Below are 12,025 nucleotides of genomic sequence, written 5' to 3'. Positions count from 1 at the left end.
TGTTCCACATGCGACTGAAACTACAGAAAAAGTCGATACCAATACCTACATCAACCCTCCTCTCCTAAGTCCATCTTTACAGTGTAAAAAATGTCTACAATATCTACACCATTATTTATTTTTATCACCTTCACCTGTTGCCATGACTGGGGTCACATTCATTTTTAAAATTGCTCCAATAATGTGAAATTCATTGTTGTTTTGTCTTATTGTGGTTATTTTTCTCTTTCCCAAGAGCCTGCAGCTGACACATCACCAACCATGTCATATGGGTCAATCGACGGAGGCTCCTTTGGCAGTCGCAACCCATTTGGAGGTCCAACGAGACAGGGCTACCAGCTAGTAGGTAAGGATCAGTATCAGATGGTTTCATTAAAATGCATTAAATGCTTGGTTCTCTTTGAGAGGTCTTATGTGTAGCGTTTTATCTCTAGATCAATGACTGGTCAGCTCTTCAGAGTTCAGACATTGGTATGATCACCTGAGGGAAATGGGAGAATTACTAAGATGTTTCCACTCTATTACCCTCTATTGCACTCACATGGCATGTCACAGTGTGGGATTTGACAAGAAAGCTGAATTACCAGCAGCAAAAATTACAAGCCAATTTTTAAAGACAGAGAAAGGTCACCTTAGTTATACTTAGAGTATATCAGACATCAAACGTTCCTGAATTATTCACCGTTGCAGCTTTGTACCTTTCAGGGAAAGTCCTGGAAACAAATGCTACTCTGTCTCTGTGGTTCTGTGTAATGTCAGCACAAACGCCTCAATGACAGGTGGAATCATTTTCACACAGGTTCACACTGCTGTTGGTTATACTGTGTATATGTGTCACCCAGCACACATTTGCATGGTTGCAATAACTTTGAAAAAACTGCCACAAGAAAACAAATCCCCTTTGCTTTCCCTGTGGTGCGAGCACACCATAAATATGGGGGTTGCAATATGTCTGTCAGCACAGGACTGGAATGGTCCATTTTCATGAGCACCCTAAATGACTGGCATACTGAGAGGGGATGTAATTATGAGAGAATCAAGCCCAGTAAAACGCGTAATGGATTTGTCCAATGTTCTATTAACCAAATTTTAGCTTTAGCTTTATGAAACATCTGTCACTTTAGTTTGTAAATATCCCACAATATTGACCAGGTTACCTTTTTCTGTTGATTGCTCCTTTATATAGGGTTGATGAGATTTGTTAGACAGAAGCAGCAGCGTACCCTGTCATATAAACAAATTCTTGCCAGATGGCATGGGGCAAATATTTTTTCTCAGAAATCTAAAGGCTACAGCACACAGGCTCAGCAAACTCGGCAGTTAAATGTTGGGTGGGGGGGGGGGAGTAGCCTGGTGGTAATGAATGCTGATATCTGCTGAGACTGCAGATGGTTAGAGTCAGAATTTGGCAATATTAGCATGAAGCCATGGATACAACCTGCATTGGCTATTGGAGCTTGATTATAAAGAAATGTCAGAAGTGAGACTTTTGTTTTGTCTGTAATTTATGGACACCACCCCCGGTGTTCAACACATGGCCATGCAATTAGTCATTGATCAAAGGTGTACCCAACCTCCCTCCCAATGTCAGCTGGGCCCCCACCTCACCCTCATATCAGTCAAATAAGGACGGGTGGATCATTTTATCTGTTATTCTTTTAGGTCTAAAGAATGTAGCTATGCAAAGCTAGACTTTATTTTTAATTCATATTTAAAACATGCCAGAAAAATAATAAAAATGTATCATCTGCAAGAGTAAATACAAAGAGAGATGACACAAAGTTTGAAGTTATGTTGAACTTCTTCCACCGGTGATCTTCCAAGAGCATGTTATTAATATCAAGGTGAACATTGTGCCTTTATGAAAGTTTGCATGAGTCACTCACTTTCTTAAGCAAGTAATCAGAGTCAGGTGTTCCTGTCATCACAACACATTTATAATTCATAAAGAAATGAATAATTCAAGCAATCAACAACACTAAACATACAATTGCACAATATATAAATATATGACAATTACATGCAAAAAAAAGGGAACAAAGATGTGCTGCACAGACACCTGCTGCACTGTAACCCTAATGTTTGTTCATACATAGAGTTATGGTTATTTTCCATTTACTTTGTGTGTGTTACAGGTTTTTATAATGTTGAAGCAGAGGAGAAGCACACTTACAATTACAGATTTGACATTTTTGTTGCTTTTAGTAGTCGTGTTACTACAACTGAGCAGGAGTAAGACAGAAACCCAATATTAGTTATCCTCCAAACTGTGTGCACAGGTTCTTTTTTTCCCTGTCTTGCTTCAGCAATATGTTCCTGTGAAAAGCATTCATATTATTTCCAAGTATTGAAAACCCTTTCCCGGAAGTAGCCAGTCAGATTGAGTCCTTTAAGTGACATTTCCTTAGTTTATGACCATATTCATGACAAAAACAAGTGTTTCCTAACATATACCTCTAGGTTTATTTGCAAAGTTTTGTGTGCCAGTTAATCTAAGATGGCGAATAGGCTTTATATTTTACCTGCTAATGGTCAGCATTACAGTCATCTTTAAAGCCCAACTGACTCTTGGGTAGACGTTTTGGTTAACTGTTCCTGATCCCCACTCCTTCAAATGAAAATTGACATTAGCCGGGGTACACCTGTAGATACATTGCTATATTGCAGATGTGCAATGCAAAATAGGCTGTAGCATAACACTGGGATCTGGATGTAGCCCTTAGAGCTCTACATCCATTGTTACAGTATGCATTATACTTGTATGTATTTATATTTGTACAAAACCAAAAAACTGACTGCAAAAGAAGCCACTCCATTAAAAAATAATGTTACTTAACAGAGCACCATCTTGTGTAAGACTTGATCAACATGTTGATTTTCATTGTTTGTCACTGAAATAATTGCGCAGTGTGTATGCAGCAGCATGGTTCAGGCAGTCACTACCTCAGGCAATTTATGAAAAAGCTTAAATTACTGAGCAGAGACTGTAATGTAGGGCAATTCATTTCCCCAGTCTCTGCTAATCAAACATGGTCTTATCTTTCTGCTGTGGACTGCATTATGTGCAAATATATATTTATACCAATCATATTTGACAGTCAAGGGGAGTAGTTGGATAGTTGTCTCAAAACTTACAATGAGACAATCTGCCCCAGTGTCTATTGTTGGCCAACAGATGCTGGACTCAGTTGCCAAAAAGGGATCTTTTATCACCATGACGACTGGCTACATGATGAAAGGTATGAGTGGCAGTGGTGGTTGGAGGTAGGGGTAGTGCAGGAGCTTGTCAGATTTGCCATTTGTTACTCGGGCAGATCTCAAGGAGAGCCCAGGAAATGATCAAAGCCCAGGTTAAGTCTCTAATTGAGCTGTCATTTAGACTAATCTTTCTTCTCGCTCTCCAGGCTGAACCTTTCAATCCTCCATTCTGCTTTGTGTCACTTCATGTGGCTGTGTCTCACTCAGGATAATCGAACATGTTTATAATATCATGACTTATTGACACAGCATATGATTCTTTAAATAATGCTCAATTGAAAATGAAAAACATGCAGATGCTCACTATCTTCTTTTTGACATAACAGTGGCAATCACACTGGGAATCTGCAGGTGAGGCTGTTCTATTTGATTTAGATGCCTCTTTCGAATCTTCATTTTGGATAGTTTTGTGGTAAAATTCTGCTGGGAGTAGACCCCAGGGTGGATTTAAAAATATCCATTTCTTTAGATACTCTATACCTAGTCTCTTTTGGGACTGCCTTGGGACACCCAATAATGAGGAGGGAAATATTGCAAAGGGACTTTAAGGATATCCTGAAAGGTATGAATGGACATGTCCATTCATCACTTGTATGTCTTAAAGGGTTAGGGGTAGGGACGTTATGAGCCACACATTCTAAATTCTAGCTGCAGCAGTCAGTTGTTGACCTGGACCAAAAACAATCAAAAAGCTTTTTATAGCAGGTAAGCACATCTCTAATTTGATAAAAGGGTAATTTGCTCTTAACAGAGCATAATCGACCAGACATCCATCCATCCATCCATACCACTTACCCTGTGAGGTTTGCAAAGGGGAGCTGGAGACAACCCCATGCTGAACCTGAATGAGAGGCATACTCTGTGTAGATTGATTTAACTTCAGAAACATCTTTATCGTGAGTGGAAAAGGAAGAGCAGCTGACAGACCATTTCCTCCAGACTGGATAACCTCACTTCAGCTGATATTTTGCATTATTTAACAAGTAATTTAACCAACAAAATGATTGCCTGTATTTTTTTGTTGTTTTGCATTTCAGCTCTAGCTGAACAATGAGGTCTAGCTTTTGTACAACTTGGGCACTTGTGAGGGCAGTGAAGAGATTATGAAGGTGGTTGGCTGCATTGTCCTTGTTTGACAGCAGGATATCCTTGCTCCCACTCTATGAAAGCAGTAAGGAGATCCGCCTGGTTCTCTGCAGCTGACAGCAGTGTGCTGGGTGTTAGACCAGACTCGTGGATGTGTCCACATGGTTAGTTCCCTGTGATTAGCTCTCTGGGGACACAGCCCCACCTATTAAGCTAGAATGAAACAAGAGGGTGAACTGGATGTGACAGAGCCATGATGAGCATTTGCTGCTCCAGCTCGATGCTCTGCTGATGGGCAGTAAGTGGCTAAATTGGGCCATGTGTTAGACAGCCACGCGTGCATTAATGGGCCAACTGAGACCCCAATGATCTCAAGTCCAGCCCTGTGTGACCCAACACCTGTTGACTTTGGCCATAGTGTCCATGCACTGTCGCTGCTTTGTCCACCTTTTGTTGGTATGGAATTAGAATATCAGCTACAACACGGTTTGCATCCAACTTCTTCACATTTAAAAGCATATTTAAGAGGAATTACGTAAAGAAATCATTAACAGAGGATAATGACATTGGCCACTTAACACTAGTCAGTACAGGGAGCAAAGTTCGTATGGATTTCACTCAGCATTTTCGAATTTGGGTTAATGATACCAAACTGCAGTGCAGTGTATAACATATTAGTAAGAAGTTTTGCTAAAGTTTGTGGAACTCAAATAAAATAAAAGTATATCAACATAGATGCAACATATACCTGATCTCTGCTGTACAGTTCAATTATGAATGCAAGTGTACAGTATGTGCAATATAATGTATGTATAAGTTTAACAGATACAGGTGAGTAATAGCTGACTTGACCCTTAAAATTAGTGAGGTCAGTAGATAGAGGTGGTCGTCTTCCAACCAGATGGTTGCCCATGATTCCTTTGATCTGCATGCCAAATAATTTGGCATGCGGATCAAAGACACTTAAGCCCAAATTGCTCTTGGCGGCTGTGGCAGCAGTGTGCATGGTTGTGAATGATGAGAGAATGGAAACATGTAGTTTTAAGTGGACTGGGTGGTCATCAAATCTACCAAATAAGTGCTACACAGATACAGAGCATTTACCATTTACCACTTGATGAAAATTCGTAAAGATCAAAAAAACTGAGCCCAATATAAATCCTCATTTCTCTCCAAATGTGGTTATAAAGAACGTCACACTGCTGCTGACGTGTGGAAATTCATAACATCAAATTATCTCTTGCAAAGTTTACTCTTATTAAACTGTAGGTAATAGCTTCATTTGTCATGCATGTAGCTATAATTGTTTTGTGGAAAGGTCATGTTTTGTATTAAATTCTGCACTCAATTTCTTAATTGCAGATGCCTAAAGTAAGGATAAAAGATCATGGAAGTAATTGCACTGGCCTAACAGCTTCAGGAATAAACAAATGTGCTGCAACTGAAAAATAAATATCTCATATATTTTTAATGTGTGACTGTGCTGTAGTGTGTGGTAACTGTGTTTGAGTTGGTCAATGGTTTGAACCCCAGTATTACCCAATCACCACGTTGAAAAGCCCTAATACTGCATCATCAGCTTGTGTATTTTTGTGAGGCAATGTATGCTTAGGAGTAACTCTCTGAATTTGATCTATAGCGTTCTTTCAGTGGTGACTGCACACGTTATAAATGTGGTACTTTTAATAGCTTTCTTTTTTCTGTCAACAGTAATTCACAGTCTCAATTTGCAATGCTGGAGAACTAATGAGGGAAAAGAAAGGTTGTTTCACATAATCACATAATTGATGCCCTTTCCCAAATGTTTAGGCAGATCAGTTTGGTACCTTGGCGTCTTCTATCTTAGTGATTCTTTTTTCACACCACTGCAGATGGTGTGTTTCCCAATGAGCAAAGTGAGTAAGGCAAAAATTATGGGGAAGTCTCCATCATCATCAGTATGGTAGTAGTCCTATCAGACTGCAGCATGTGAGCAGTGATTTTTGGAAATGAGTTACTTACATGTCGATGTGAGAATGTTTAACTGTAGTGGTATTGGCTAAACAAGGAAGGGAGACTGAGAATGACTTGCTGCGTATAAATTTACTTACAGCAGAATGTCAGGGTTAGGAAAAGATTGTTATTCTTCCTCAAAGTACATTTTCATTAAAAATACACTTTTACATCCTAATAACACTGTTGACTCAACAAAACCTAAAGTACATTATGTCTACTGATTGAACTTTTAGACAAAAATACCTTGTTAACCAGTTTTTGGCATGTATTTTCTACCTTTTGCCTGATACAGAGTGAAAACTGGTTAACAAGTTCAAGGAAAACCACTTTTTCGTCTAAAAAAGTTAACCAAAAAAAGTCCTCTCTTAAAATATGATCAACAAAATATTTCAAAATTTTCTGTAAATATGGCTGTTTTAGTTCTGAGCATCAGTCATTGAAGAATTTAAAAAAAGTCCTGAATTATCAATCATTAGTCGACGGTATTTAATTGCACCCAGTTGTGTTGTGAATGCATCCTCAGATCTGGGCCCGTATTTATCAAGCGTCTTAGAATTACTCCTAAGAACCCTGCTAAGAGTAGACTTATGAGTAAAAAAAATCTTCTAATCACGGACCAGTTTATAAGACTCCCCGCTACCAGAGGCAACACATTCCTCACCAAGAATGAAAAAGAATGGTGAGGGAGAAGACAACAAATTAAATATGTGTTATAGCCAACTGTGGTACTATGTTTTAAAGGATGCGTCGGAATGGTTTTGAATTGTGGATTTGGTCCAAGATTTGCTTTTATTTGAGTTACTTTTGATTTAACCTACATTTTTGTCATTAAAGCCAGTTATCACTGACAGTATAATTAATATTGGGTTTTGATTAATTAATGAGTGGAGTTGCTGTTGAGTTGGTAAGCCACGTTATTATCTACAAACTTATAGGCGGTTACGGTAGCTATGCTGTTTAATCCAGGCTGTGGTGTTGGGTTGTGGATTTTGTTTTTCCTTTTTCTTTTTTCTTCATCCGAGTCTTTTGCGTTAGGGTTGCGTAATTGACATTAAAATCCTTGTGTGCATCACCAGTGTGTAGACTGCGTTTGCGAAAGCGATTGTGTCCGTGTGCGTGCGTGCGTGCGTTCATTGCGGCCGCTGCTGTTAATTGATCTAATGTGTTTTACTATGAGATGAATGTGTGCGTGTCAAAATAGCAACAATCATGCAAGCACGATGATGAGCACCCAAAGCCAGGACATCCTTCTCGCCTCAGTGCCATCCCCTACTGGCAACTCCTAACCACTTAGGACACCTTTGGAGGTCTCTTAAATATCTGGAAGAGTAGGAGTGATTCTTAGACTTAAAATGGCACTCTAAGACGCTTGATAAATACAATATTTGGCGTTTTTTTGGCCACATCCTGCCACATGTCTACACTCAAATTCTTCTGCAGGAGCAATTAAAACTCTCTCCTCTGCTTTATAGTTTCACTGAGAACTGAAAGTATCCACAGCTTCAATATCAATGCCAATACCAATCAACATATGATATATTTTTTTAATAGATAATGTCTTATTTATTGTTTTTATTGTAACAAGACAGCAAACTGAACAGGCAAAAAAATGAGAGAATGCTGAGCACAGATACTAAATACCCGAGTGCAGTGCCTCTTAATCCACTGACCTCCATGTAGATGTGTCCCTGCTCCATCACACCTGACTCAAATGAATGTCTCGTTAGCAACAAGCTTGATGACGAGCTGACCATTTGAATCAGGTGTGTTGGAGCAGGGAAACATAAAGGACATGCAGGGCAGTGTGTCCCCCAGGACCAGGATTCAGAGACATAAATGAGCACAGGTGAAACCCATCGAGGCAGGGCAGAGATTCATCACAGAGGAAAACACATGATGGACACACAAGGTAATAAACTACAATGTAAAACAGGGATTAACTTCCCAGAACGCCAGAAAACATCCAAAAAGTCCATAAGTAATGTAACAGAAAATTATCTTTCAATGACAGGCCATGGCAGTCGCATGGTCTTATTAATTGAGTCTTTTGGAGTCTCAATAAACAACACAGATAGAAATTATTCTCTAAAACAAACCTATTTTTTATGTAAAGTGACCTTGTGTTTGAAAGGCTCTTACAAATAAAATGTATCATTATCATTATTGTTATTAGTAGTAGTATAGCACATGTGAAGTAATAGTGGGACTTTCATGCTAATGATAATAACACAATCATTTCCTCTCTCCTTCCTCTATGTGTCATTTTAGTCACAATGCTTAGCGACTGCATGTTAATGTACCTGCGCTATCACAAGTTATTTTAGCATATACCTTTGCCATGGGAAAGAAGCTGCAGTTCCAGAAGAGTTTTTCATATTCTTGATTTTCACTCAATTAGCATGTTCCTGTTAATGATGTCCTATGTAGGGCAAGCAGCTGAAAACACTACAGTCAGTTTGGGAATAATGTTAAACTGAGGTGTGTTTGCAAGTTCAGTGGCTTCTGGCAGTTCTTGTAGTTATTTAAGAGTCCAGTCACATGCAAATGTAAGATGCAAAACTTCACTTTGGTTTTTTTCCGGGAGTGAGGGGGCTGCTGAACATTCACTTCTTGTGGTGAAGCAAATGTGAGTCATTTTTTAAGGTACATTTTGTTGCAGCATCAACCAACACAAATGACATGTGGGGCCTCACTTGGCTGTCATTTTATAGTGAGTTTATAGTGAGAAATCTTACAGTTTAATACTATGATTTTGGACATCTATCTATAAAGCAAGTTGTGTCTGTGTGTCAGTGTGTGTGTCACGGGCATATCTCGCTGACCGCTAGTCAGATCGCCATAAGATTGTGGATATGGGTTGAGCATGGCCCGATGGTGTGCATCCTTGATTTAATCTTCGCTGATTTATCATGCTGCACTTTCGCTGATTTACCACGCTACACCAGGCCGGCAGTGGCTCATCAGCATCAACACTAGCGAGCCTACGATTAACATTGGCGTAGCTAGCTGTTTTGAAATTTCTTTACCTGGCGTATTTGATTTGCGTTGTGCTTAATGAGGTTGCACAGTGTTTGTATTATGTTAGCCTGTATGTTCCTTATCATGACACGACTGCTAACTTTAAGGACTAATGAGTATTTTACTGTGACGAATCATAGTTTTACCGTGAGTGAGTGTTAAAAAAATCCAAACAAACAAACAAAAAAACAAACAATTTTCTTCAGCTCCTATTATAGGAATACATACTGGCCTGCTGGCCTACTGGCACTGCACTAGTGGGAATTAATAATACGTACTGCAGAAGTCCTGAGTCAGGAGACTGGCATTAAAATTCTGGAATGTGTATCTGTAATGTCAACTACATCTGCATGACTTTAGCCGTTATTTATATTTATTCATCTTTTTGAGGACGTTTCCTTTTAAAATTGCAGTCATGTTATTCTGGCTATCTTGTGAATTACGTTCTTAATAATTCCCTTAAACTAACTCTTTACTCCTCCCTTATAAGTTATTTATTTTCCAAGCTATATGATAAGACATTTCTCAGATGTTGTTCCATGTTGTCCTTCTGCAACGGAACTAAAATTCAACCTCTGACTGCAGCGCCAGCTGGCCTGGTTCACTCTATCAGCTGCTCAGCAGCTAAATTGCAGGTTTTTGGAAAGTGTCCCTCCCCAGTGACGAGAGGCAGTCGCTGACCTCCAGCATAATGAGACGGCAGCTCTTGATTAAGTTTGTTGCCTATTTGAGAGTGTAATTGAACATGTTGCAGATAGCACATTTGTGCTATCGACAAGCTACTTTGCGAGGGCATGATGATAATTCATCCCCCCCTGTGCTTGGGACTCATTATTTCAGGTAGAGAAATCAGGGCACGTTGTTTTGACTGTTCAGTGCTTAACTAAAAAGAAAAAAAGAAATCACCCACGGCTAACCAATCATCATACTTCTCATCTACAAATATGCAAAGTTAGTTTGCTCTGCAGCTGTGTATTTTAATTCTACTTGAAGCACTTGTTCTTATGTTTACAGTAAGTTGACTGCTGGAAAGTCAAACACTGAAGACTCCCATTAATATTTCTCTAATTACACTCTAGTATAAGGTCAGCCAAACAAGTTATCTTTGCATTCTCATGTTCAAGCTCTAGGACAAATGTAAAAGCTTTGTAAATTCAAATACATCTTCAGTTTCTCATAAATAAATGTAGTATGTAGTGAAGGTAATGATAAACCAGCACCTAAACCCTTTTATATCACTGAAGACAAAAATTGTTAACACAATTATTCCAGTCATTAAGAACTAGACATTTTATTTCATTCTTTTTACATGTAAAATGTTATTTCAGATGCACCAAATATCAGTAGGAGATTGGTAATGCGATTATCGGGACGCTGTTTTATATCTTTATTTGATAAAGTTGTACAGTAAATCTTCACTAGTCTCATAATTCAATCACAACACATGTCTGTGACAAAACTATCTGCAATTAACTGAGCATTTCAGCTCTATATCAGAGGTAATTTGTGTCCACACATTTTTTCACAACAAAACCCCAGATTTTTCAAAGGAAGGAGTAGAATTTATGTGTTTTCAAACAAAAGATAATGTTCGATGTCATCACAAACAGAAAGCATTTTAAAAATATCAAGCTTTAGGGGCTCTAAAATAATAGGGTAGTGTGAACCAGTGTAACTTAAAATAGAGTCCTCTGTCTTCTTCCCTCTTGAGCAATTCCACATTTCCTCTGGTGACGTTCAATAGGGCAAAATGAAATGAAAGAGCGATCTGAGAACGATATCATGCGCTCTGCTCCAACTCTTTAGTTTTGTCAAGAGTGACAATGAAGGTGCCAGTGCAGCTTTGAAGTAACACACAAAGTAAAACTGATAAGAGCGTGTGAAAGTGTCGACGAGTTAATGTGAGAGAACATTTTCTACTGTAGAAAAATAACATTTTCACATCACCCTTTGTTTGGTCCTTTAACTCTCCACAAGTGTGTGTGTGTGTGTGTGGGTGTGTGTGTGTGTGTGTGTGTGTGTGTGTGTGTGTGACACTGTGGTTAGGTTAAGCAAAAATCCACCTAGTTGGGGTTAGGACAACAATACACTCATAGCAACACAAGGTCTGTTTGGTGGGTTGGACTTACCACCACTGCCACTAACCTCGCCTTTTTTTGGTGGGATTTTCCCCTTAAAATCTTGAAAACTTATTTTATTGAATACAAACTTTACAAAGCCACCTTCACAATCGAAACAATGCAATCACACACAATGGGACTGAGTTTTCCATTGATTTTTGAGCACAAAAAAGACCAAATTATTGGATTTTCCTTTGAAAATAACTTCTTTTTTGCTCTGTGTGTGATTGCATGTGTAAACAAAAGGGCGCTTGTGTGATTTGTCAAGCACTGAGGATGTGTTGTATTTAAATGCACAGTAAAACTGTCTCATATCTTCATGCAGTCCGTTCCTGCTGTGGCGACATTTATTTACCATGCAAACAGCATGCTACTACCAGTAGGTCGCTAAAATAAAGTGACCGGGGGTCTTTAAAGTCGCTAAATATTCACACAAAAAGGGCAGAAACCATACACTACAGACTACTTGTACTCCAGGTTTTGAGTCATTTCAGGGCCGTTCCGTGTGAACGGAGATATTTCCTGATGCCGTGCACCACGGCACATTT

At 39.0% G+C, this 12,025-nt stretch overlaps 1 protein-coding gene across 1 annotated transcript in view; it reads left to right on the top strand.

The window, feature by feature from the left end:
- Positions 1-261: 261 nt before the first annotated feature.
- tsnare1 (T-SNARE Domain Containing 1) overlaps positions 262-12,025 on the top strand; it is a gene marked incomplete at both ends in the record, with an annotated part of 61,624 nt that continues 49,860 nt past the window's right edge. The window contains one exon of the mRNA XM_083891035.1: positions 262-346. Within this exon, the coding sequence (XP_083747161.1) occupies positions 262-346 (85 nt within the window). The remainder of the gene's footprint in view (positions 347-12,025) is intronic.

The sequence above is a fragment of the Microchirus variegatus genome (assembly GCF_963457635.1).
Source record: "Microchirus variegatus genome assembly, chromosome: 1".
Taxonomy (NCBI): Eukaryota; Metazoa; Chordata; class Actinopteri; order Pleuronectiformes; family Soleidae; genus Microchirus; species Microchirus variegatus.
Note: the sequence above shows the minus strand (reverse complement) of the source record. Positions and strands in the feature narration are given on the sequence as shown.